The sequence below is a fragment of the Oncorhynchus nerka genome, linkage group LG11 (assembly GCF_034236695.1).
Source record: "Oncorhynchus nerka isolate Pitt River linkage group LG11, Oner_Uvic_2.0, whole genome shotgun sequence".
Classification (NCBI taxonomy): domain Eukaryota; kingdom Metazoa; phylum Chordata; class Actinopteri; order Salmoniformes; family Salmonidae; genus Oncorhynchus; species Oncorhynchus nerka.
In genome coordinates, this window is record NC_088406.1 from 62,464,255 (window position 1) to 62,490,681 (window position 26,427).

At 45.9% G+C, this 26,427-nt stretch overlaps 1 protein-coding gene and 1 non-coding gene across 4 annotated transcripts; both read right to left on the reverse strand.

Moving 5' to 3' along the window:
• Positions 1 to 3,564: 3,564 nt before the first annotated feature.
• On the reverse strand, positions 3,565 to 18,428 carry LOC115137295 (uncharacterized). Of its 3 annotated transcripts, none has more exons than XM_029673537.2 (9): positions 18,293 to 18,428; positions 11,914 to 12,017; positions 11,494 to 11,572; positions 10,510 to 10,711; positions 9,861 to 9,932; positions 8,316 to 9,364; positions 7,091 to 7,917; positions 6,338 to 6,562; positions 3,565 to 6,256 (listed from the first exon to the last, which is right to left on the reverse strand). In XM_029673537.2, the coding sequence occupies exons 1-9, from the start codon at positions 18,385 to 18,387 to the stop codon at positions 6,003 to 6,005; spliced, it is 2,907 nt and encodes a 968-aa protein (XP_029529397.1). In that variant the 5' UTR covers positions 18,388 to 18,428; the 3' UTR covers positions 3,565 to 6,002. The 3 variants fall into 3 exon arrangements, with proteins under 3 accessions (XP_029529397.1, XP_029529398.1, XP_029529396.1); XM_029673538.2 differs by having other exon boundaries at positions 6,353 to 6,562; positions 10,510 to 10,714; XM_029673536.2 differs by having other exon boundaries at positions 10,510 to 10,714.
• On the reverse strand, positions 14,112 to 14,184 carry trnaa-ugc (transfer RNA alanine (anticodon UGC)). Its single transcript has one exon. It is a non-coding gene; the product is annotated as a tRNA-Ala (tRNA).
• Positions 18,429 to 26,427: the final 7,999 nt, after the last annotated feature.

Here is a 26,427-nt window from a genome sequence, read left to right on the forward strand (position 1 = left end):
ACTGGACAGACATTTCTAAGATACACTTTTCTTCTGAATCTAGAAAGAAGAAAGTATCGCCAAGAACAGGTAATTGAAAAATTCCTCAAATGCACGCTAGCCAAGCTGTAACGGGTATGGAGCATCACACATCCCATTCCTATTCTGTAGCTAGGAGCTAGCTGCTTTGCCTCACTGCAGAGTACGCTCTAGACCAGGTCTGATATCGTCCCCCTGGAGAAAGGCAGCCTTTGGGGAGTGTGGCACAACAATCAGGGGAGTAAAACTCAAAATTGTCAGGCCTCCCGAGTGGCGCAGCGGTCTAAAGGCAGCTAACTTACATGAGGAAAACAAAAATCGAGTTTGATAAGTTAGATAAGTAGTAAGTTAGCTTCTCTATGTTGACTACACAGCTGATTCAAATGATCAAAGCTTGATGAGTAGTTGATTATTTGAAAACACTAAATGTGCTCCCCTTGGTGGCCTGAGTTTGGGAATCCCTGATCTAACCCAAAGTATAGAGGCGTCACTGCAGGCGACAGGGTAGCCTAGTGGTTAGAGCGTTGGACTAGTAACCGGAAGGTTGCAAGTTCAAATCCCCGAGCTGACAAGGTACAAATCTGTCGTTCTGCCCCTGAACGGGCAGTTATCCCACTGTTCCTAGGCCGTCATTGAAAATAAGAATTTGTTCTTAACTGACTTACCTAGTTAAATAAAGGTCAAATAAAAATAAAAAAGACCCGGGTTCAATCCTAGGCTGTATCACAACTGGCCGTGATCGGTAGTCCTGTTGGGCGGCGCACAAATGGCCCTGCGTTGTCCGGGTTAAGGGAGGGTTTGGCCAGAGTGGTGGGCTTTACTTGGCTCATCGCGCTCAGCGATGAGCCTGCAGGCTGACCTCGGTCGGCAGGGGAATGGTGTTTCCTCCGACACATTGGTGCGGCTGATTTTCCCGGGTTAAGCTGACGGGTGTTTAGAAGCACGGTTTGCCGTTTCGGGGGACGCATGATTCGATCTTCGTCTCCCGAGCCCGTTGGGGAGTTGTAACGATGAGGCAACATTTGAAATTGGGAAGAAAAAGGGGGTAAAAACAAATAAAAAGACCTTGCTGCAAGTGAGTTTTCTGATTGATTTATTGGCAGTGATGCTCTCAAACTGAACAAAGATTTGAGGGGCCAGGACACTGCTCTCCGTGCAGCCAAGATAGCAATGGTAATATCTCTGCTTTGTGTGTTTTCCGCATGTATTTGCCTGCTGATCATATTATTAAAGTCTTCGTTTTTCCCCATTCTGTCTCTGTTCACAGTCCATGTTGAGGCCCAAGCCATGTTTTGTTTTTTGGCACCCTAGTTTAAATGATCTAGATAAAGTAGTTTTTTTTTTGGGGGGTGACTGCACATAATGATCATTACAAAAACACAGATGTTCTACATCAATCTGTAAGCTCTTTGTGGGAGTTGTAGCTGTTGTATGACTAAGTAAATACTAGAACAAAAACTGTAGCATCCTGTAGCAGCATATTCCATATAGATTCCATCTCAAAGTCAACGTAGAACAAGATACAGTAGTAAACACCAGGGGGTGAGTGTCGAGTGAAAGGATGTTCGACTGGCACTGCATAGTTGTAGTAATTTTAAATGTACAGGACGAGTGTTAGTACAGTAGGCTAATTTTATTTTTTAAATGTAGTCAATTGTTACACAGATACGGGTTGTGTGCCTGTTTGAGTGTAGTCATGCCAGTGTTATGTAGCAGTAGATGCAGGCCACTTGATTATGGATAGTAGGGTGCATAAAACGTCATATATTCGTAACAAAGGGCAATATTTCAGAAGGTACAATAGAAATGACGGTTAGAAAATGTGTAAAAGCAGTGGTGGTCACATCTACTGAAAATATGTTTGTTTCTAACTTCAAGTATGTGCAGTAATCAAGTGACAAGTTGACTTAAGCTGGTAAATTTGTAGTAATGTTGGTATTATTTTTTTTTAGCTTTGGAGCTCTTACAGAAATTTGAGAGACCGAAAGAAGTCAAGATTCCGTGGAACGTCATAAGCACTCATTACAAGGGAAGATTCCATAGAATGTCATGACCACTTGCAATTGAGGGTAAGGGACTAAATAAAGGAAATGGGGTTAGGTTAAGCCAGTTGAACAGCCTTTCTTAAACGATTAGGCTGTGTTCAAACAGGCAGCCCAATTCTGATCTTTTTCCCCACTAATTAGTCTTTTGACCAATTACATCAGATCATCAAAAGACCAATTAGCGGGGGGAGGAATCAGAATTGGGCTGCCTTTCTGAACAGCCTGCTAGGCTCTGTACAAACTGCAATGGCTGAGAAGAATCAAACCCCTCCCTTGGATCTTTTCCTCCAATGCTTTTGAGGAGGTGAGGAGAGAAGACACAAGGAATGGAGGAAATATTAATTCTGCCTTTTCTCAATTGGGTAACACATTTAAAAACGACATACTACTTATTTTATCTATAGCATTTCTAGCACAACTAGGATACATTTCTTTTTACTACCTTACATATACATTTTACCCCCATAAATAGCATTTTCCTGATGACGAGAATGAGTCTAGCGAAGTAGGAGTTTCAAGCCTGCTGCTCTATAACAGGTCTTGGATTGAATCCTGGGGGCGTATTCATTACGGAAACAGTTGACCGTTTAAGAACCAAACGGAAGAAAACAGAGCAAAACAAGAGTTTATATTGGTCAAATTCAGGTTAGGTCCCTCCCTATTCCATTAGGTTTTCTTTCATTTAGGAAATGTTTTTCAACAGAATCGGAATAATGTATACACCCCCAGGCCTCAATCTTGTTCTGAGGGAAGCTCAGCCTCATGGGCAGATCTAATGTAATTGGTTGGATGAAAGCTCAGTGGGCAGCAACTTAGGAGTTTATGGGTAAAAACATATAAGAAAAAGAAAAGGCCTTACAGGTGGCAGGAGCGACCTGCAAGATTGCCAGTCATTATCCACGTTGCAACTTTTGTTTACAACCTTACCTAACTTTCTTAACTAATAATATTTATAAATCTGACTGTATACGTTTCAAAGGGCTCCATTCAATCCATATCGCGGAAATTCAGCTTTGTAGCACGATAGACAATTAAAGGCAATGTTCCCAGTTTGAAATATGAGTTAAAAAAAAAAAAGACTGGGGGGGACCTGATCCTTGCTCAGCACTCAAGATGCTTTATGAATGCAGGTCTAGTTATGTTTGATTCCAGGGCAACACTCCCATCTGGTGGTCTAGTTAGTGAACTGTATGGTGTGGACAAATAAAGCACTTAACATTTTGGAATATGTCCCAATTATCTCTTCTTCTCAATGTGTGCGTGCACCTGTTCACTTTCCTTCATGATTAAACTAAATATTGTGTAAACACTCACTAGCCCATTCATCCACCAATTCAATGTATTTAGATTTGTGGTAAGTAGTAAACAAGTGTACAATTCAGGAGAAAAAATATATTATTGGAACGCACTCATTGTTAGTACATTGAAAGATTCATATTTCAGAAATATGACTTGAACTTGTCATCAGACTCATATAAAACATAACACAAACAAACCAAGCCATTGTGTAGTTTTTACCCCTTTATGTGTTTCTGTGAATATTTACAAAACCATAGGCCTATGTACAATACCAACTCGCAAATGAACAAATAAAAGCTACGGATAGCACAAACTAACCAGTTTACGTAATTATCTTTTTTTTATGTACACTCAAACTGGCAAGATGATAGCGTGAAACAATGTAAGATTATATGTGATTAGTTGAATTTATTTAACATATCTGTCGAGAGAGGTTGTGTGGTTTTATTCCAATAAGACAAGATGTGGGGTTACTTGGCGCTCTGATTAACCTACAAAGAAACCTAGCTCTGGTCCGGGGCGTTAGTGCGACTTGCTGAAGCTGAGAATGCTCCTGCCGTGATTCAACCCGACCGCGCTTCGCCGGCAATGCACTTTTTAAAAGGCAATGTTCCCGCGTTCGTGGAGACCGCGTGCATGGTAAACTCTGCACGTGTTGGCTTAATCGGAAATTACCTTTCACATGTCAAGCGCGCTATAACGCAAATCTACCAATGATCGGATTGAATGCCGGCCTAAGAGTCAGCAAGCCACACTAACACCCTGGACTAGAGCTACAAGCAGCCCATCATCTAACTGCAATGAACCATAGAGACTAGAGTAGTTAAAAAAAGACTGCTACACTGGTCAATCTGAAAAGACAAAACGATCAACAAACGACGCAACAATGCACGTAAAAAAGAAAAGAAAAAGATATATAATGTGGCATAGTATTCAGCTATGCTCACTCTTGTGAACCCCCCCCCAAAAATCACTTAGTAACATAGAAGTAGCATAGAACACACCCAAGTTAAATACGGAACTCTGCACGTCGCAGAAGAATGGCCCGACGGGACAGGCTAATGCGCCCTTTTAAACCGCTTTTAAGAAAACGCATGTGCAACAGGATCAAAATAAAAGAATGATGCCAACAGCAAGAATATACTTGGTATATTTTAGGCAAAAGCAGTATTCAACTGCTGTCTTGTAGTGTCAATTTTGAAGGGAGCAGAAAAGCACCATGCTGACTATAGTGTCTTAGGTAGTCCAAAAAGAAACTTCACAACACATTGATGGTGGCGTCCCCCCCCCCCCCCCCCACTCTAACCCAGGGTCTCTCTATAGCTCCGCTCCTGGGGTGCAGGCTTTTGCTCCGGCCCAGCACTAACACACCTGTTTTAAGTAATGAACTAACCATGGTCTTTCAGTCAGGTCTAGTTTGATCAGGTGAGTTAGTGCTGGGCTGGAACGAAAGCATGCACTCTCCAGGACTGGGTGTTGGGAGACCCTATAACATCTTCTCAGCACTAGAAATACACACACACACACTACAGCCTCAAACTCTAACCGTGTCAAGCTTTCTTGTGTTCAGAAACGTCCCTACAACACCCATGAAATACTGGAGTCCAGAAAATCTGAATAGAACAATATGTGGTGTGTTATCATCGTTAACATTGTTCCATCTCGTTTTGGAGAGCAAACAAAATGAACATGTCCATATACACTGTATAGTATACAGGTTGTGGCAACTCCTACACAGTCACTCCCTCTCTCACTCGCTTTGTCTCAGAGGACTATATATATATATAAGGGTATCAAAAGCTAGGTTTCCATCCAATTGGCGACAGATATTCAAAAATCTGCATCAAAACAATATGTGCATTTTCCCCACCAGAAATGTTTCCATCAAACCGACTGTGCGTGATGACGTAGTGCACAAAAAAATACCTTTAGCTGTTCAATTCCTGTGTACCGAATAAAATAAAAAGTTAAATGGGTTTCCCTCAAATTTTCAACTCTGCGGATGGGTTTCTCACAAAAAGTGTTGTTATATTGTGATGAGTCTGCCCAGTCTGTTATTGGAAAATCGCGCAGGCGCATGTATAGCCTACATGATGAGAATATTATGGCCAAAAGAGCGAGATTATTTTTATTTCACCAGAATAAGACCCTGGATATTTCTCGTAAAGTAGCATCAAGCTCATCACCTTGCAACCATTGATATGATGGTTTTTATATCAATATTTGCACATAAAAGCATGTCCACCGACATTTCTCGTGTACTTTCTCGTGTACTTCACTTTACACACACAAAAAGATCCCACCGTGTCTAACGTGTTTGGAAAGTTTATCGAAACATTTTCTGTCGTGACATTTTTGACCCGACATGGACTTTTCTGCCACGAAAAGGATGGAAACCTGCTTAATGAGATGTAGGCTACGTTCCGATACCCACATTAGCGTACCACTTCGAACACACGGCCACTACATGCCTCCTTAAGCGTCAACTCTGTTGCACTACAGAGTTGCCCATCAGCACTGCTGTGACGTTACGGAGTTGACCACTCCTCTGATTTGGCTTCCTTCATTCTATGTAGTACGCAAGTGTGGATACTGTGGAGCTGTTGTCGTGTCCGTCCATCAGTCTGTCCGTCCGTCTTCTCAGCACACCATGATTGGCGTCCCGTCGTCCTCGCGCCGCTGGTTCTTCTTGAGCAGCTGGATGCGGTTGTGACAGTAGAATTTGATGGCCCGCCAGTCTCGCCGGTTGGTGACCAGCAGAGGGCAGCTCTGAAGGCAGCGCTCGCAGTCGGCCTTGGCGGGCACGCGCAGCTCGGCGATGTTGGAGGTCAGGTGCTCCTCCACGGCGGCGCGCTCCGCGTCTGACCACGGGCGCTTGAGGACGCCGCGTTTGCCTGTGCGGGGAGAGTGTGGGTTAGTACACACAGGGGTGGATCTGTGTAGACATGTCTTTTGGAGTGTGAACACACACACACCTGATTTGGGCCCACCTGAGCCTCTCCTGCGGCCGGGGAGTGAGGGGGAGAGGGGCAATGCGGAGGAGGGCGTGACCTTGAGTTTCCTGGCACGCGGCGTCCTGCCGTTGGTCCTGCCCTTCCTCACCATCAGCAGGCTGGGAGGGGCCACCTCGCCCTTCTCCTTCCCCCCTTCGCCGTCAGAGTCGCCGTCCGAGTACGAGTCGGCCGAGTTGCCTGACATCACTGTAGGGGGAGAAAGAGAAGGGTCAAATACATGTACATGTTTCTCAACTTTAACTACAACGCTGGTCCTCATCATACTAAAGGGCAGTCCAAAATGAACAATCATTGTGAGATGACTCTAAACTGTTTAACCCCCTAGAGTCGATTGGCGCATTGCTGCGTCAATGGAAGTAACATAATGAACAAATCCCCATCAAAATGTCCGTTTAAGCTAGAGAGAACTTTTTCATCCGCCGATTTCGCACTTCCGCACTTTCTGCGGTGAAAGGTGGCAGAGCCAGAGTGGTGACCAGAGTGAGTCAGACCATGAGACATGCGGAAAATCGGTCTTCTCAAGAAAACGTCCGATCAGTTTGACCGACCGCTAACCTTTCTCTAACGGTCATCATGCTTTGTTCCATCCGTTCCATTATATCAAGCAGGTTGAATCGAGCTCACTTAATACACAGTAAAGGAGAGAAAAATAACTCCACTTCTAGCTTGACTAGTCAGGTCTGACGTATATGTCAATCCTCAGTGTCTCCTTACCGTCAAGCTCCAGACAGATGTGGTGGAGGCTCATCCCCCGGAACAGCACGCCGTCTCTCTCCCCGCACAGCACCACGCGCCCCACTCTACCCATCAGCCCCGGGTCCTGGCCAATCCCGCCGCAGCTCTGCGTCACGTGGTACTCGCGCTCCAGGAAGTGTTCCAGGCGCTCTATGGCGTTCCCGCCCGGCTGTCCTAGCTCCTCCCCCTCGCCGAGCAATAGCAGCTGCGTCAAGATGGCGACCTGGCGCCGGACGCGCGTCTGGGTGAGGGCGCGGGGGTTCCGGGTGCCGCTGGAGCGGGCCAGACTCCGGAGGAGGTCGGTGCCCCGGAGGGGGGTGGCTGGAGAGTGGTACGGCCGGGCGAAAACGTACGGGTTCTGGGGATCGACGCCGACATCTTGCCTGGTCTGGAGGAGGAGTTCCAGACACGGCTCGCAGTGCGGTGGCAGGATAAGAGGCTGGACTCTTCCTCGTTTGCCCTGGACACCTACTCGAGGCAAATGCGGAAGCACGAGACGCTCAAAGGGCGAAAGCGATGCCTCCAGGGGTGTGAGGGCGGGCGGGGCGCCGGGGGGCACCGGCACGGGGCACTGGGGGGTGACACGGGCGCGGTATTCGGCTATGACCAGTTTGGAGACCTCGCACTCGCGGCGACGGTTGTAGAGGATGAGCAGGGCGAGGGAGGAGTGGCACAGGAGGCGCCAGGCCTCGGCGGATTGGAGCTGGCGGGACAGGGAGAGGAAGGCAGAGTGCTGGAGCCTGCGGAGGTAGAGAACCAGGGAAGACAGGGAGGAGAGGAGGGGCAGCATGTGGAGACGGCCCGAACTGAGGGAGGGAGAGGGAGGGAAGAAGAGAAAGAGAGAGGGAAGAGAGATTAGTTTCAATTGCAGGTGTCAGTTATTCATTTATTCAACGCACAATTACAACAGGGAAAAATGTTTTCAAAGTATCTACTATCCTCATTACCTTTATTATAACGATAACATCACATTAGCAGTTTGAAGTTACTTTTATGTCGGTCTCAGTTGATTTGATTTTAGTAATCTAATTTGAGCATGCTAAAAGCATTCCCACTGTTTTACATCCTCCAATGCAGAAGCTAAGTTGCAGTTCAGTTTGCTGATACATCAACTATTTATCACTATCCATTTGATGAGGTGAATTTGTCATTTAGGTGAACTAGTCCTTTAACGGAGTACCAACCCCCCCCCCATAGCACTCACCTCAACAACTCCTTCTCCTTCTCCTCGGCCCCACTGTCGTCTTCCATCATTCCGCTCTCCTCCTCTCCTTCATTTTCATCCTCTTTAGGCAGCCGCTCCACCTCTTTGGGCGTCTGCTGAAAGACGTGGGGACAAGCCGCCTCTGCCTCTTCTTTGGGCCTCGCCACCGCCACTTCCACCAGGTCATTCTCCTCTTCCTCCTCCTCTTTTTCCTTCTTCACTTTGCGCAGTCCCGCCTTTCTGGGCGGGGTCACAGCCACCGGAGGCGGGCTTCTCTTCAGAACGGACACGGCCACGGCACTGCGTCCTCGGGGCGGTGTCAACACCAGGGGGGAGGAGTTTCTCCCGACGGCAGAGGAAGGGGACTGGGCGGTGGTGGCGGAGGGACGTTGAGGAGACAGGGAGAGCGCGGCGGCTGCGGCGCCCCCCTGTGGTGGCTTGTGGGAATTTTGCTCCGCTCCTGACGCCGCCGATGATGACCGAGGTTGCTGCTCGGACTGAGCGTGGTGTGCGGCGTGTGCGGCCGCCAGGTGGGGCATAAATCGCTCGATAAGCGCGGCGCGGATCTCGGGCTGGTTGGGGTGGTGTTTGTCCAGGTGGCGCCCCAGTGAGCGGAAGTGACGCCCGCAGTAAGCGCAGCTCAGCTTCTGCGGGGGCACGCCCATGCCAACCCCCCTGGCGATGTTAATACTGATGTTCGCCGTCGTGTTGGGCCCCAATGGAGCAGGGGATTTGAACAGAGAAGGGCGAGAAGAGGTGGAGGAGGAGGGAGGAGGGGGGGAGAAAGTGAGGGGGCGGTATGAAGTGGAGAGGGGAGGGCGGCCCGGGGACGTCCTGTGAGGGGTGGTCCTCTTTTTGGAGGGGGTGGTGGTCCGGCGGCGTTTGCGGCGGCGAGGTGTGCGTCTCTGACTCCCGTCCTCGTCCCCCTCATTCTGGGGATCCGAGTCGCTGGCATTGGAGTGGGAGAGGGGGGAGGAAGAGGGGGAAAGGGGCCAGGAAGGGGTGAGGTAGTCCTGGGCTGAGAGAGAGGGGGGCACGGACTCTTCCTCCTGGGAGCGAGAGATGAGTAGTGTTTGAGCCAGTTGTGTGAGTAGAGTACAGACAAGTGACATAAGACAGACTGTTTAGAGCAGTGGTTCTCAACCCTGGTCCTGGGGAACCAAAGGGGTGCCCATTTTTGTTTTTCCTTAGCACTGCACACACACCTGATTCAAAGCTTGAAGCATTGATGATGAGTTGATCATTTGAATCAGCTTTGTAGTACTAAGGTAAAAAACTAAAAGGTGCACCCCTTTGGGTCCCCAGGACCAGGGTTGAGAACCACTGGTTTAGAGTGTCTGTCAACGGTGGGTGTGTGAATGAGGAGTGTCCATTTAGAGCGCTGAGTGAGCAACACTAGTATGTTACAACACTTAGAATCCTATAAGGAAAGTGAGTTGAGGGTATAGCAGACAGGCGTATGGAACGTAGACATACAAAGCACGTACATGAGTATAGTACTTAAGTGTTGTACAAACATAGTAGGCAACGGGTGTCTTTTCTAACCTTTTTGATACTGTTGTTCTCGGGGTCGGAGAGACACTCATATCTCCCTGGAGACACCGTACCACGGAAACCCTGGAGGAATATAGGCTCCATTAGCATTCATTGTTATCACCCAGTGCTGTCAATCAGACGGTCAAACGAATAACAGTAGTGCTCCAAAAAGCACTAGATACTATAATCAGTCAGATACAGTAGTCAGCCAAGGTGAAAATTCCCAGATACCCATGTATTATGGCCCAACAAAAATTACTCAACAATTTCTGTGAGCAAAAGAGGATTATTTAACCAGAGTAAAAGTAAACAGCGCAGAAATGTGTTGCACATGATCCAATCGCTAGTTTCAGTACTTACAACTTGCCTCGGATAACACAAATCAAGGATATTGTGGCATACTGTCGATTTCAAAATGTAACTATTTTGTCGTTATTTGGCTCACTACACGTGAAATGTAAGTTGTTCATTGAAAACACTATTCACCAAATAGAAAGATGGGTAAACTGCATTTGACTTCAACTATATCCCAGGTTATATCTGTAGCAGCCATCGCTATGGCTACAGTTACTTAGGCTCTAACAGGTACATCGTCATGGTTACTCACCATGGCAACAGTTACTTCGGCTCTCACAGGTATGTCGCCATGGTTACTCACCATAGTGTTGTCTCCCCACTCGGTCAGGCTGTAGTCAACGGTGATCTCCTCTCCTTTGGTGATGTCTCGGATCGCTATGACGACCAGGCGCACCTGGCTCCCACAGTGTACCTCGCGGATGCGGCAGTTTGGAGGAGGGGGGTACATCACCGCCGCCCCCCTGCCCCCGCTGGATCCCTCCTCACCCAGCTCTGAAGACCCACTGCTGAAAGGGGGAGGGAGGAAGAGAGGTGGGGGGAGAGATAGGGAGGGAGAGAGAGAAGGGGTTGGAGGGAGCTAGATCAGCACAAGTGGACCTATGCGTACAAAATCAGCAAAAATAGCAGCTAACACACACACTTTCAATTACACACTGCAACACACACACAGCTACCCCACGCAAAACAATACAAAACATTAGGAACACCTGCTCTTTCCATGAGACTGACCAGGTGACAGCGTTGATCCCATATTGGATGTCACTTCAAATCCACTTCAATCAGAACGGATGAAGGGGAGGAGACAGGTTAAAGAATGATTTTTAAGCCTTGAGACAATTGAGACATGGATTGTGTATGTCTGCCATTCAGAGGGAGAATGGGCAAGATGAAAGATTGCCTTTGAACGGGGTATGGTAGTAGGTGCCAGGCGCACCGGTTTGTGTCAAGAGCTGCAATGCTGCTGGGTTTTTCACTCAACAGTTTCCTGTGTGTATGAAGAATGATCCACCACCCAAAAGGACATCCAGCCAACTTGACACAACTGTGGGAAGCATTGGAGTCAACATGGGCGAGCATCCCTTTCGACACTTTCGACACCTTGTACGGCCGGTCAACTCAGTATTAGGAAGGTGCCCTTAATGTTTTGTATTCTACATAACAAAAAACACACACACACACACACAACTATACGCACATAAAAAAATACAAACGTCATCAAATAAAAAACATATCATAAAAAATAACACCATGAAATTAAATCCCCCACACACACAATCACACTCACCAGATCTGAGCAGGGTCATTGATGTAACATGGTCCATCCAGTGTTGGTCGTTTGTTCTCTGCAGCCTCCTTACCATCACCTGAGAGAAGAGTACAACAGGATTACACACGAGCACACACGCGAATGCACACAGACACACATGCACGACTGCACACACACACACAGACACGTACGAAAGAACACACACACAAGGTCATCAACCTTTCCCCCACCTGAACGCATATGCACGTCACACACCAGTCGCACACGAACACAGTCGCACACACGAACACAAACACACATTTATATATGTCAGCACGCACACACAACCCCCCCTCTTCCACCCATAACACACACAATCATGGATGCATACACTACACAACTATTACACGCACACTGACGTGTCAACACAAGAATCATCAATATAGGACAAACACACACCTGGACAGTAGCTGTGTTCGGAGCTGTCCTCCTCATCCTCTGTGACAAAGACTCGGTCGCACACTTTCACCGGCGTTCCCTTCCTTTTCCTCCCACAACCGCGTCTGTGGAACACACACAGGGAGAGAGAGAGATTCTATCAATTTCATCAATGCCCCAGGAGGACCAATCTTCACATCAATCAAGTAGGAAAAGCAATCAATACACTGATCACCAATTTATTTTACTAGGCAAGTCAGTTAAGAACAATATTTTATTTTCAATGACGGCCTAGGAACAGTGGGTTAACTGCCTTGTTCAGGGGCAGAACGACAGATTTGTACCTTGTCAGCTCGGGGATTCAAACGTGCAACCTTTCGGTTACTAGTCCAACGCTCTAACCACTAGGCTAACCTGCCGCCCCACCAATAGGAAGCCAGTCTCAATTTCTGTATCCAACTACTAATAACCAATAACAACTGAATCATTGATAAAACAATTTTGGATTGACTTAAACTATTTATTGGAAAATTGCAATTACTTTGGTTTATTTGGGGAAAAAGCTGAATGCTGACTGGGTAGAATTGGATCAAATTCTTACTAGGTAAATTGGTGTTGAAGGGACATTTGTGAATCACAAGCCACAATACAAGACACTGATCCAAGGTCTGTGTTGAGTTTCACTCCACTGCCAGGGATTCAGGATACAGGGATGGTAAACTGATCCAAGATCTGTGACTGCGGTGCAGAGTCTAGCCATAGCGTAAAGCCACTTGTAAGAGCAGTGGATACACTAGGAGCTGATCTGAGCTAATCTTTCTTTGCCTCAATCCTAGCTGTAACCATTCAAATACAAGCACTAGAAACTGGCTTTGGATCAGTGTGATTTAGGGCAGTTTGTCCACACACACACACACACACACACACACACACACACACACACACACACACACACACACTGTTTTCTGTAATTCTTTCTATTTTCTCCTTACATGACATTGGAGGCTCTTAAAACTAGGCCAAATGAAGACAGTGCCTTGGTTTCTCAAGTGTTCATTACTGCGTGTGTGTTTGTGTGTGAGCGAGGGAGAGAGAGACTCTTTGAGCAGAGATATCAACCAGATTCGCTGTCTTTGTATTGATCTGCCCCTCGCTCTCCATCTGGACTCGTGATAACGTGTGTGTGTGTGTGCGCGCCTGCACTTTCTTGTGTGCACACACACTCCCGTGTGTGTGTGTGTGTCTGCATGGTCACTCATGTAAACTTGGGCCTAGTTGCTCTTTCTTAAAGTAACAGCCTTCTTTTGAATGCATTTCACCCATTCCCCATTGTGCGAGTTAATTAACATTATCTAGAATGGTCTGTAATGGTAGAGCTATAAGAGGCATTAGCAACAACTGATTTACATACAGTACAGTGGTTTATAGTGTGTGTGTGTGTGTAGTACAGTACCACAGCCTTTCTAGCCTGGTAAATACCTCCACTTAGATTACATACACTACATGACCAACAGTATGTGGACACCAAAATATTGGGCATTAATATGGAGTTGGTCCCCCCTTTGCTGCTGTAACAGCCTCCACCTTTCTGAGAAGGCTTTCCAGTAGATGTCAGAACATCACTGCGGGGATTTGCTTCCATTCAGCCACAAGAGCATTAGTGAAGTCAGGCACTGATGTTGGGCGATTAGGCCTGGCTCGCAGTCAGCGTTCCAATTCATCCCAGAGGTGTTCGATGGAGTTGAGGTCAGGGTTCTATGCAGGCCAGTCAAGTTGTTCCACACCGATCTCGACAAGCCATTTCTGTATGGACCTTGCTTTGTGCACAGGGGCATTGTCATGCTGAAACAGCCTTCCCCAAACTGTTGCCACACAGTTGGAAGCACATAATTGTCTAGAATGTCATTGTATGCTGTAGCATTAAGATTTCCCTTCACTGGAACTAAGGGGCCTAGCCTGAACCATGAAAAACAGCCCCAGACCATTATTTATCCTACACCAAACTTTACAGTTGGCACTGCATTGGGGCAGGTAGCGTTCTCCCGGCATCCGCCAAACCCAGATTTGTCTGTCGAACTGCCAGATGGTGAAGTGTGATCCACCACTTCAGAGAACTCGTTCCCACTGCCCAATTTACATTTTTTTTCTAATTGTAGTCATTTAGAAGACGCTCTTATCTAGTAGTGAGTGCATACATTTTCATACTTTTTTTCATACTGCTCCCCAAGTGGGAATCAAACCCACAACTCTGGCGTTGCAAGCGCCATGCTCTACCGACTGAGCCACACGGGAGCTTTACACCACTCCAGCCGACACTTGGCATTGCGCATGGTGATCTTAGGCTTGTGTGTGGCTGCTTGGCCAAGGAAACCCTTTCATGAATCACCTGGCGAACAGTTCTTGTGCTGATGTTGCTTCCAGAGGCAGTTTGGAACTCGGTAGTGAGTGTTTTTACACACTTCAGCGTTCGGCGTACCCGTCCTATGAGCTTGTGTGGCCTACCACTTCGCGGCGGTGACGTTGTTTCTCCTAGACCTTTCCACTTCACAATGACAGCATTTACAGTTGACCAGAGCTGCTCCAGCAGGACAGAAATTTGACGAACTGACTTGTTGGAAAGGTGGCATCCTACGACGGGGAGCCACATTGAAAGTCACTGAGCTCTTCAGTAAAGCCATTCTACTGCCAATGTTTGTCTATGGAGACTGCATAGTTGTGTGCTCGATTTTATACACCCGTCAGCAACGGGTGTGGCTGAAATAACCGAAACCACTAATTGTGTATGTATATATACATACATATATATACACACATACATACATACATATGAAATACACTATATAAACATATATATACATATATGAAATACACTATATATATATATATATATATATATATATTAGTGTATTTCCTAACCAATTTGTTCCAATGGAATTTTGCTTATTTCACCTTGATGGCTTTATGTGTCTTCAAATACAGCAGGTGGGACAAGTGTAAAATGTTCTACTACTATGTGTGTTTGTGAATTCTACATGAATCAATGCACTACGACCACACGTTATATAGTGCGCTACTTTTGACCAGGGACCAGTTATGACCACGTCATATCGCCAGTCTCTAGGATTTATCATGACATGTTCACGTAAGCCCAACCAGGTTGAGGAAGTAAGTCCACAGGAGTGTCTCTCTTGGTGATATTCCATTGTGTGTGTGTGTGTGTGTGTGTGGTCTATTCTAGTACTGTCTAATCAGATGTCTCTTCTCCATTCCATCTGTCCTTCACTCTATCACTCCCTTTCTCTTCCTCCCATTGATTCTCTCCATTCCCCTATCCCTGCACATCTCTCCCTCTCCTCTCTCCCACAAACAAACACACTCTCACACACACAGCCCTCTGCCTTTGCCAACCCACATACACAAATACACAAACAAGTCCTCACTCAAGACCAACACACACACACACACACACACACACACATTCTCTCTTCAGCCAAGCTCACATGCACGCACACACACCCCTCCCCCCTCTCTAAAGCTCACATGCTCTCACACACACACACACACACACACGCTCAAGCGCACACACACTCACTGTCTCTCTCCCTCCCTCCCTCTCTCTCAAATATCCAAACCCACAGTCTCATGTTCCCCTCTCTCTCACACACACACACACACACACACTCCTAGACTCTTTTCTCTCTCTAACACACACACACACTCCTAGACTCTTTTCTCTCTCTAACACACACACACACACACACACACACTCAATCTCCAGAAAACATGCACCATCTCTTTCTCCCATGCATGCACATACATTTTAATACATACACATCCTCTCACACACTACACTAGTCTCCATAAGGCACGCATGCACACTCACACGCAATCCTCTTCGCACACTCTCGCTCCTCCATGGATAACATTCTCTCTACACGCACACTCCCACCCCTCACACACACACACACACACACACACACACACACACACACACACACAGTCCTTCCCTCTTTCATAAACAAAGTAGATGCATAAACACTCTCCTTTCCTCTGTCTCTTACACACAAGCAAACACACTGCCCTTGTCTAAGTCTCTCTCTCTCACACACACACACACACACACACACACACACACACACACACACACACACACACACACACACACACACAAACCTTGCCTCTGTATCCCCCTTTCACACACACCCTTCCCTTTTTCTCTCTGCCTGCAGAACACACACACACACACCCTCCCCCTTCTCCCTCTGCCTCCAGAACAAACACACACAGACACACACATTCTCTCTCACACACATACACAGACTTTTTTTTTCTCCAAGACACACAGACACTCATTCTCCCTCCCTTCTCTGTTTCAAAAACGCACGCACGCACAAACACACACACACTTCCTCACCCTCTCTCCCTCACACACCATCCCCTTCTCTTTCCCTCTCACACACACCCTCCCTCTTCTTGCTCTCTCCCCTTTAAACACACACACTCTCCCTCTCCCTCTGTGTGTGTAACACCCCCCCTCTCTCTCTCTCTCTGTGTAACACACACACCCTCCCCCTCTCTCTGTAACACACACACACCCTCCCCTTCTCTCTTCGTCACAAACACACTCTATCCCTCCATTTCTTAAAGACAGACACACACACTTTTCTTCACCAGTCTTCACTGTCAGTTTGTAATAACTAACCAAAACTAAAATCTCTCACACACAAAATATGATACCAGAAAATATTAGTCTCTTACCATCCTAAAATATTGTTTCTACTTTGAAGACAACACACTACTGGAAAGTCAGAAACACAATTCTCACTCACACACACACAATATTCCCCTTTGCTTTATCCCTTCTACAAACACACACACACCCACATTTCTTGGTTACACATAAACACACTAGTCCCTCACACACACACACACCACTCCTCTCTCTCCCTCACACACACCCTCCCCCACTAAGCAACACACTATTCCCTCCCCTTCCCTGTACCTCTCTCACACACTTCCCCTCTATCTCTCCCTCACACACAAACTCCCCCTTTATTACACAAATATGCTCACCCTCACGTACACACACGTCCTTCAGTCTCTCTCACAGCCCTCTCCTCGCACTCTCTCTCCCTAAAAACACACCTTATTTATTTTTCCTCACACTCTCCTCTCTCTCACACAATCTCTGAAAAATACACCTTTCTTCCTCTCCCCTACACACACATTTATTCAATTTCTCCTCTTGCTCTCTCACACACACATGAATACACACACCCTCACTCTCTTACACACACACACACACACACACACAACTTCTCCCCTCCTTTCTCTCTCACTCACACACACACATACACTCTCATACACACATGCCACCCCCTCTAGCACACACACCACACACTCCCCCTTCTCTCACACACACTGTGCTCATTCCACTCACACACTCTTGTTCTCTTTGTCACACAGTCTCTCCACACAACACGCACCCCCTCCCTCTCTCACACACACACATACTGTCTCTGTCACGCACACACTCTCCCTCTCTCCAACACACACACACTCATCTCCCTCTCTCTAGCACACACCCCTCCCCCTCTCACACACACATACTGTCTCTGTCACGCACACACACTCTCCAACACACACACTCCTCCCCCTTGCTCTCACACACACACTCCCTCCCCCCTCTCTAACACACACACACACACACACACACACAGTGCTCGTTCCTTTCTCTCACACTCTCTCTTCTCCCTGTGTGTGTGAGAGCTCGCTCTTCTCACACACACACACACACACACACACACACACACACACACACACACACACACACACACACAGAGAGGCTCTGGTAGCATATATAACAAGTCACCATAGCAAAAACGAACAAATATATTATATTGGGTTTACTTTTGTTTGTTAAGAGTATCTACTAGTACCGTTTGATAACTCGTTGGTTGGCTAGTAATTCACATACAATTCACATTTGAGAAAAATTTGTTAGATAACTACACAAGTGCAGAAGTTGCTAAATTAGCTAGCTAGCTCGTACAGTTCTCGCACACACGTACAAGCGGGCGCGGAAACACACACACACACACACACACACACACCTATCAAGCTGCTTTGTGAAGTGGGTAGCAACAAATGAATTATAGTCTAATGAACATTATACTATAATTTATACGGGTTTCTCACACTCTCGCACAGAATAAGTTAATAACGAATGTATTACAACTTTAATTTGAGCCTACAATATAGCGTTAGATCAACACACACGCACACACACACACACACACACATACATACACATACACCATCTCGCTCGCTCGCGCTGTCACACAGTCACTTCAGAAAAATACCTATGGCTACTAATTAACTAACTGACTAAAACCCTCACCCCCGAGGCGTCGGCGCCGGTTTGGTTCCCTCTCCGTCGCTGTCCAGTGTCGGTGGCTCCCGGTAGTCGAAGAGCGAGAGTACGGTCTCCGCCATGTTTAGCAATCAACTAGTCTTCTCCGTCCCTCTCTCGCTCTCCGGCTCTCTCCACTAGCTCACCCGAAGGTTATTCTAGCCACTCCCATTGCTTCAGAGCGGAGGGATGGGAAAAAAATAAAAAATAAAACAACAAGCTACTAAACGATATGTTTAGCTCGTATATAACAAAAACAAAAAAGAACATCCATACATTGTGGTAATGGTAGGGTCGTTTTAAAGGGAATATGCTTAGAAGGCTTATTCTTTGGAAGTGCGGTAAAGATTCAACCCTACAGATATACGCATTGGACTCGTCTGAGGAGAGACCATGAAAAAAATAGTTGATGCCTAAATGCCTACCCGTTTCTAGGAGAATAATTGATTAGCTTGGTAACTGACTGTAACTGGAAGAAGGGGAAACAATGTCTGTCTTTGTCTCTTTCTGGATTTACCTGCGAATTTAAAGACGTTTTCTTGCAAGGAGAGTAATGTTTTACCCTTGCGAGAACTCTCAATATTTCATCAGAGTTGACTTTGAATTAAACTGCTGAGGCAACTTTATTGTGCTCATTAGCGCCACCTAGTTTATTACCCAACAGCAACGTAATTTACCAGCACCACTATTCTATCTACAGTTTGAGTTATTCTGGTACAATCAGTGGCGAAACAAAACAAAAAAATTGTGATGCATGGTTAAATATAGGTTAAATAATTAAATAATAATAATATTAAATGGTAGCAAAGCCACTACAAAACACTAAACAATACATTAATTGCAGCATAACGGTGACAAACGGTGCCCACAAACTGGCCTACATAAAGCTGTCCCAACAGCAGAGTACCAACACCTTACCACTGCTACACCTGGCTATCAGTGGAGCCTTGTCTGGCAACGAAACAGTTCATTCAGCCTCATTTACTGCCTTTAAAAAAAACATATATGATATGGCTGACTTTCTTAAACAAATGTGGTTTCTACTGACAATTGAGATGTACAAACTATGGCATAAGGGGACGACAAGTGGATAAGAGGCAATCTGTCATTTCGATTAAGACATTAATGAGCGAGCCAGGACAGACGTTAGTCAATAGACTATTTGTTCAGCACTTTTGAAATATACAGCTACAGAATTCAGAACATGGGCCATTCTTACAGTGTTCTCCATGTACACAAGTCAGAACCGTAGGATAAATAAAGGGGGCATATAAGCAGACAATGAAAGCTCTTACAATATTTGATGATTACATTTATCAAAAACAGGTTATAGGCTACATGTGCACAACCAAATCAGAACAGTAGGAGAAATTAAGAAGTGAAAATATAATTTTTTGGGGGGGTGAGGCACATGGGCTACTAACAGCTTACTACACAACATACACTTAGTATTACTTTCTTAGCTACAATGTACATATCTCCCTGGCATATATTACATAATTTATGCAGCAGCATACAATACATTTTGGATTCACCTTGTTGTGCTGTGCTCACTTGAACAGGAAGGTCATCAAACTTTGTCATCAAAGTCTGCCAATCTCTGTATTTATGGTGCTTTTAAGACAGCACAACAAGAATATAAAGAAGAATAAATATATTTTTTAAATCATAATGACATCAGTGATCTTCAGGTCGTAGCTCTAGAAAGAGGCCCGAGTTCCGAATGTACAATTCCGAGTTGGATTAGTTCAAAGCGTATTTTCCCAGGCGTAGCTCGCTTTTCCCGAGTTCCCAGTTGTTTTGAACTCACTGAAGTCAGATTTTTCCGAGTTAACAGTTGTTTTGAGCGCGGCACAAATCATGCTTGATTGACAGCATGGCCAATGTTGAATGTTTATAATTTTAAACTAGGAAAAGAGACCCTTAATCTTAGACTTTGTCCACTGATTTCAGATTTTTTTCCCAGATTTTTTGCGATTTCCAACTTGTTATGTAATGTTTATGTCCAATGGCCGATGAGCACCGATACGTTTTATCTATAATTTATCTTTATTATTTATCTTCATATGACAAGGATTAAAATGCATTTGCCGGTAGATTGTTGACTTGATTCATGATGATGACTGCTAGCTAAGAATTTGAAAGTATGATGATGAGGTGATCAGTCCAATCAAAGCTACTGTAGGTATAACGGGATTTGACGTCATTTTATCTGTGGCCAATGAGATTGAGCCTTCTTGAATGAACACTTCTAATGTAACTCAAATCAAATCAAAGTTTATTTGTCACATGCGCTGAATACAACATGAAATACTTACGTACAGGCTCTAACCAATAGTGCAAAAAAGGTATTAGGTGAACAATGGGTAGGTAAAGAAATAAAACAAAAGTAAAAAAACAGGCTATATACAGTAGTTAGGCTATAAAAGTAGCGAGGCTACATACAGACACTGGTTAGTCAGGCTGATTTGAGGTTGTATGTACATGTAGATATGGTTAAAGTGACTATGCATATATGATGAACAGAGAGAAGCAGTAGCGTAAAAGAGGGGTTGGCGGGTGGTGGGTGGGACACAATGCAGATAGCCCGGTTAGCCAATGTGCGGGAGCACTGGTTGGTCGGCCCAATTGAGGTAGTATGTATATGAATGTATAGTGAAAGTGACTATGCATATATGATGAATTGAGAGTAGCAGCAGTGTAAAAAGAGGGGTGGGGGCACACAATACAAATAGTCCTGGTAGCCATTTGATTACCTGTTCAGGAGTCTTATGTCTTGGGGGTAAAAACTGTTGAGAAGCCTTTTTGTCCTAGACTTGGCACTCCGGTACCGCTTGTCATGCGGTAATAGAGAGAACAGTCTATGGCTGAGTAGAGAGAACAGTCTATAACAATTTTTAGGGCCTTCCTCTGACACCGCCTGGTGTAGAGGTCCTGGATGGCAGGCAGCTTAGCCCCAGTGATGTACTTGGCCGTACGCACTACCCACTGTAGTGCCTTGCGGTCAGAGGCCAAGCAATTGCCGTACCAGGCAGTGATGCTCTCGATGTTGCAGCTGTAGAACATTTTGAGGATCTCAGGACCCATGCCAAATCTTTTTAGTTTCCTGAGGGGGAATAGGCTTTGTCGTGCCCTCTTCACGACTGTCTTCGTGAGTTTGGACCATTCTAGTTTGTTGTTGATGTGGACACCAAGGAACTTGAAGCTCTCAACCTGCTCCACTACAACCCTGTCGATCAGAATGGGGGCGTGCTCGGTGCTGCTTTTCCTGTAGTCCACAATCATCTCCTTAGTCTTGGTTACGTTGAGGGATAGGTTGTTATTCTGGTACCACCTGGCTAGGTCTCTAACCTCCTCCCTATAGGCTGTCTCGTCATTGTCGGTGATCAGGCCTACCACTGTTGTGTTGTCTGCAAACTCAATGATGGTGTTGGAGTCGTGCCTGGCCATGCAGTCAGGGGTGAACAGGCGGTACAGGAGGGGACTGTCAGGAAGTCCAGGATCCAGTTGCAGAGGGAGGTGTTTAGTCCCAGGATCCTTAGCTTAGTGATGAGCTTTGAGGGTACTATGGTGTTGAACGCTGAGCTGTAGTCAATGAACAGCATTCTCACATAAGTGTTCCTTTTGTCCAGGTGGAAAAGGGCAGTGTGGAGTGCAATAGAGATTGCATAATCTGTGGATCTGTTTGGGCGGAATGCAAATTGGAGTGGGTCTAGGGTTTCTGGGATAATGGTGTTCATGTGAGCCATTACCAACCTTTTCAAAGCACTTCATGGCTACGGACCTGAGTGCTAAGGGTCTGTAGTCATTTAGGAAAGTTGCCTTTGTGTTCTTGGGCACAGGGACTATGGTGGTTTGCTTGAAACATGTTGGCATCACAGACTTAATCAGGGACATGTTGAAAATGTCAGTGAAGACACCTGCCAGTTGGTCAGCACATGCCCGAAGCACACGTCCTGGTAACGCATCTGGCCCCGCAGCCTCGTGTTTGTTTACCTGTTTATAGGTCTTACTCACGTCGGCTACAGAGAGTGTGATCACACAGTCGTCTGGAACAGCTGATGCTCTCATGCATGCCTCAGTGTTGCTTGCCTCGAAGCGAGCATAGAAGTGATTTCTATGGCAGCACCCAAAAAGGGCTTGAATTTTTAAGGTCTACCCTTAGACTTGGCGGTGACGTAGTGTCCCCATGAGTGACAGAACACTGAGCCAATCACGGCCCGGCGCTCTGTATTTTCTGCTGGCTTGCCCGACTACCACAGAAAGCACTGAGCTAGGCTTAAACACCTGCATTTTGGAGCTACCTTACTCAAGAAAACAAAAAAGAGACCATGTTTGTATGCGGCTATAATAGCGCAATGATATACAGTGGGGCAAAAAAGTATTTAGTCAGCCACCAATTGTGCAAGTTCTTCCACTTAAAAAGATGAGAGAGGCCTTTAATTTTCATCATAGGTACACTTCAACTATGACAGACAAAATGAGGGAAAAAAATCCAGAAAATCACATTGTATGATTTTTAATGAATTTATTTGCAAATTATGGTGGAAAATAAGTATTTGGTCAATAACAAAAGTTTATCTCAATACTTGGTTATATACCCTTTGTTGGCAATGACAGAGGTCAAACATTTTCTGTAAGTCTTCACAAAGTTTTCACACGCTGTTGCTGGTATTTTGGCCCATTCCTCCATGCAGATCTCCTCTAGAGCAGTGATATTTTGGGGCTGTTGCTGGGCAACACGGACTTTCAACTCCCTCCAAAGATTTTCTATGGGGTTGAGATCTGGAGACTGGCTAGGCCACTCCAGGACCTTGAAATGCTTCTTACGAAGCCACTCCTTCGTTGCCCGGGCGGTGTGTTTGGGATCATTGTCACGCTGAAAGACCCAGCCACGTTTCATCTTCAATGCCCTTGCTGATGGAAGGAGGTTTTCACTCAAAATCTCACGATACATGGCCCCATTCATTCTTTCCTTTACACGGATCAGTCGTCCTGGTCCCTTTGCAGAAAAACAGTCCCAAAGCATGATGTTTCCACCCCCATGCTTCACAGTAGTTATGCTGTTCTTTGGATGCAACTCAGCATTCTTTGTCCTCCAAACACGACGAGTTGAGTTTTTACCAAAAAGTTATATTTTGGTTTCATCTGACCATATGACATTCTCCCAATCTTCTTCTGGATCATCCAAATGCTCTCTAGCAAACTTCAGACGGGCCTGGACATGTACTGGCTTTAGCAGGGGGACACGTCTGGCACTGCAGGATTTGAGCCCCTGGCGGCGTAGTGTGTTACTGATGGTAGGCTTTGTTACTTTGGTCCCAGCTCTCTGCAGGTCATTCACTAGGTCCCCCCGTGTGGTTCTGGGATTTTTGCTCACCGTTCTTGTGATCATTTTGACCCCACGGGGTGAGATCTTGCGTGGAGCCCCAGATCGAGGGAGATTATCAGTGGTCTTGTATGTCTTCCAATTCCTAATAATTGCTCCTACAGTTGATTTCTTCAAACCAAGTTGCTTACCTATTGCAGATTCAGTCTTCCCAGCCTGGTGCAGGTCTACAATTTTGTTTCTAGTGTCCTTTGACAGCTCTTTGGTCTTGGCCATAGTGGAGTTTGGAGTGTGACTCTTTGAAGTAGTGGACAGGTGTCTTTTATACTGATAACAAGTTGAAACAGGTGCCATTAATACAGGTAACGAGTGGAGGACAGAGGAGCCTCTTAAAGAAGAAGTTACAGGTCTGTCTGTGAGAGCCAGACATCTTGCTTGTTTGTAGGTGACCAAATACTTATTTTCCACCATAATTTGCAAATAAATTCATAAAAGATCCTACAATGTGATTTTCTGGATATTCTTTCCTCATTTTGTCTGTCATAGTTGAAGTGTACCTATGATGAAAATTACAGGCCTCTCTCATCTTTTTAAGTGGGAGAACTTGCACAATTGGTGGCTGACAATACTCTTTTGCCCCACTGTATATACACTGCTCAAAAAATAAAGGGAACACTAAAACAACACATCCTAGATCTGAATGAATGAAATATTTTTATTACATTATTTTGTCTTTACATAGTTGAATGTGCTGACAACAAAATCACACAAAAATGATCAATGGAAATCAAATTTATCAACCCATGGAGGTCTGGATTTGGAGTCACACTCAAAATTAAAGTGGAAAACCACACTATAGGCTGATCCAACTTTGATGTAATGTCCTTAAAACAAGTAAAAATGAGGCTCAGTAGTGTGTGTGGCCTCCACGTGCCTGTATGACCTCCCTACAACGCCTGGGCATGCTCCTGATGAGGTGTTGCATTAGGAGGAACCCAGGGCCAACCGCACCAGCATATGGTCTCACAAGGGGTCTGAGGATCTCATCTTGGTACCTAATGGCAGTCAGGCTACCTCTGGTGAGCACATGGAGGGCTGTGCGGCCCCCCAAAGAAATGCCAGCCCACACCATGACTGACCCACCGCCAAACCGGTCATGCTGGAGGATGTTGCAGGGAGCAGAACGTTCTCCACGGCGTCTCCAGACTGTCACGTCTGTCACATGTGCTCAGTGTGAACCTGCTTTCATCTGTGAAGAGCACAGGGCGCCAGTGGCGAATTTGCCAATCTTGGTGTTCTCTGGCAAATGCCAAACGTCCTGCACTGTGTTGGGCTGTAAGCACAACCCCCACCTGTGGATGTCGGGCCCTCATACCACTCTCATGGAGTCTGTTTCTGACCGTTTGAGCAGACACATGCACATTTGTGACCTGCTGGAGGTCATTTTGCAGGGCTCTGGCAGTGCTCCTCCTGCTCCTCCTTGCACAAAGGCGGAGGTAGCGGTCCTGCTGCTGGGTTGTTGCCCTCCTACGGCCTCCTCCACGTCTCCTGATGTACTGGCCTGTCTCCTGGTAGCGCCTCCATGCTCTGGACACTACGCTGACAGACACAACAAATCTTCTTGCCACAGCTCGCATTGATGTGCCATCCTGGATGAGCTGCACTACCTGAGCCACCTGTGTGGGTTGTAGACTCCGTCTCATGCTACCACTAGTGTGAAAGCACCGCCAGCATTCAAAAGTGACCAAAACTTCAGCCAGGAAGCATAAGAACTGAGAAGTGGTCTGTAGTCACCACCTGCAGAACCACTCCTTTATTGGGGGTGTCTTGCTAATTGCCTATAATTTCCACCTGTTGTCTATTCCATTTGCACAACAGCATGTGACATTTATTGTCAATCAGTGTTGCTTCCTAAGTGGACAGTTTGATTTCACAGACGTGTGATTGAGTTGGAGTTACATTGTGTTGTTTAAGTGTTCCCTATATTTTTTTGAGCAGTGTATTTTTTACATCAGTTTGAAAACTGATATGTAACACGTATTAATGCCAAAATAGCATGCAAAAAAAGGCAACCTCCTCCAAAAAATACAACTTGTTTTTTTTAATTGCTTAAAAGCCCCACCTGCCCTGAATGACGGGTTGCCACTGGAAGAAGATGGACATAGGCTCACGTAAGTGAATGGGTGAATTCAGGTCTCTAAAAAGTTGCAAGTCAAACCGACCACTTTATATTTGTCAGGTTGGATTGACATCTAATATATTTCATTTGTGAGCATTAGTGTGTGTAGCCTACTGTAAGTTGAAAATATTCACTGTGTGCTCTCAATCACGTGCACATACACACACGTCAAACAATACTCACACACAAAAACCTTTATCATAGAAGAGTAGGCTAACATAATTTTCCTTCAAAAGGCACCAGCACATTTTGTTGCGCCGTAACACACACAAACACACACTAACATATTTCCCTGACATACAGTACAGACATATATTGTTGCTCTGTAAACACACACACGGATACACACACACACACGGATACACCCCCCCCCCCCCACACACACACACAAACACGCCATTTGCAGAGCTCCTCTCTCACACACACACACCCCTCCCCCTCTATCTCTGTCAGACACACACAAATACACACACAGACACACTCATTCTCCCTCCTACGCAAGCGCACAGACAGACACACACACACACACACACACACACACACACACACACACACACACACACACACACACACACACACACACACAGCCAGACAGACACACACACACATTTCCCT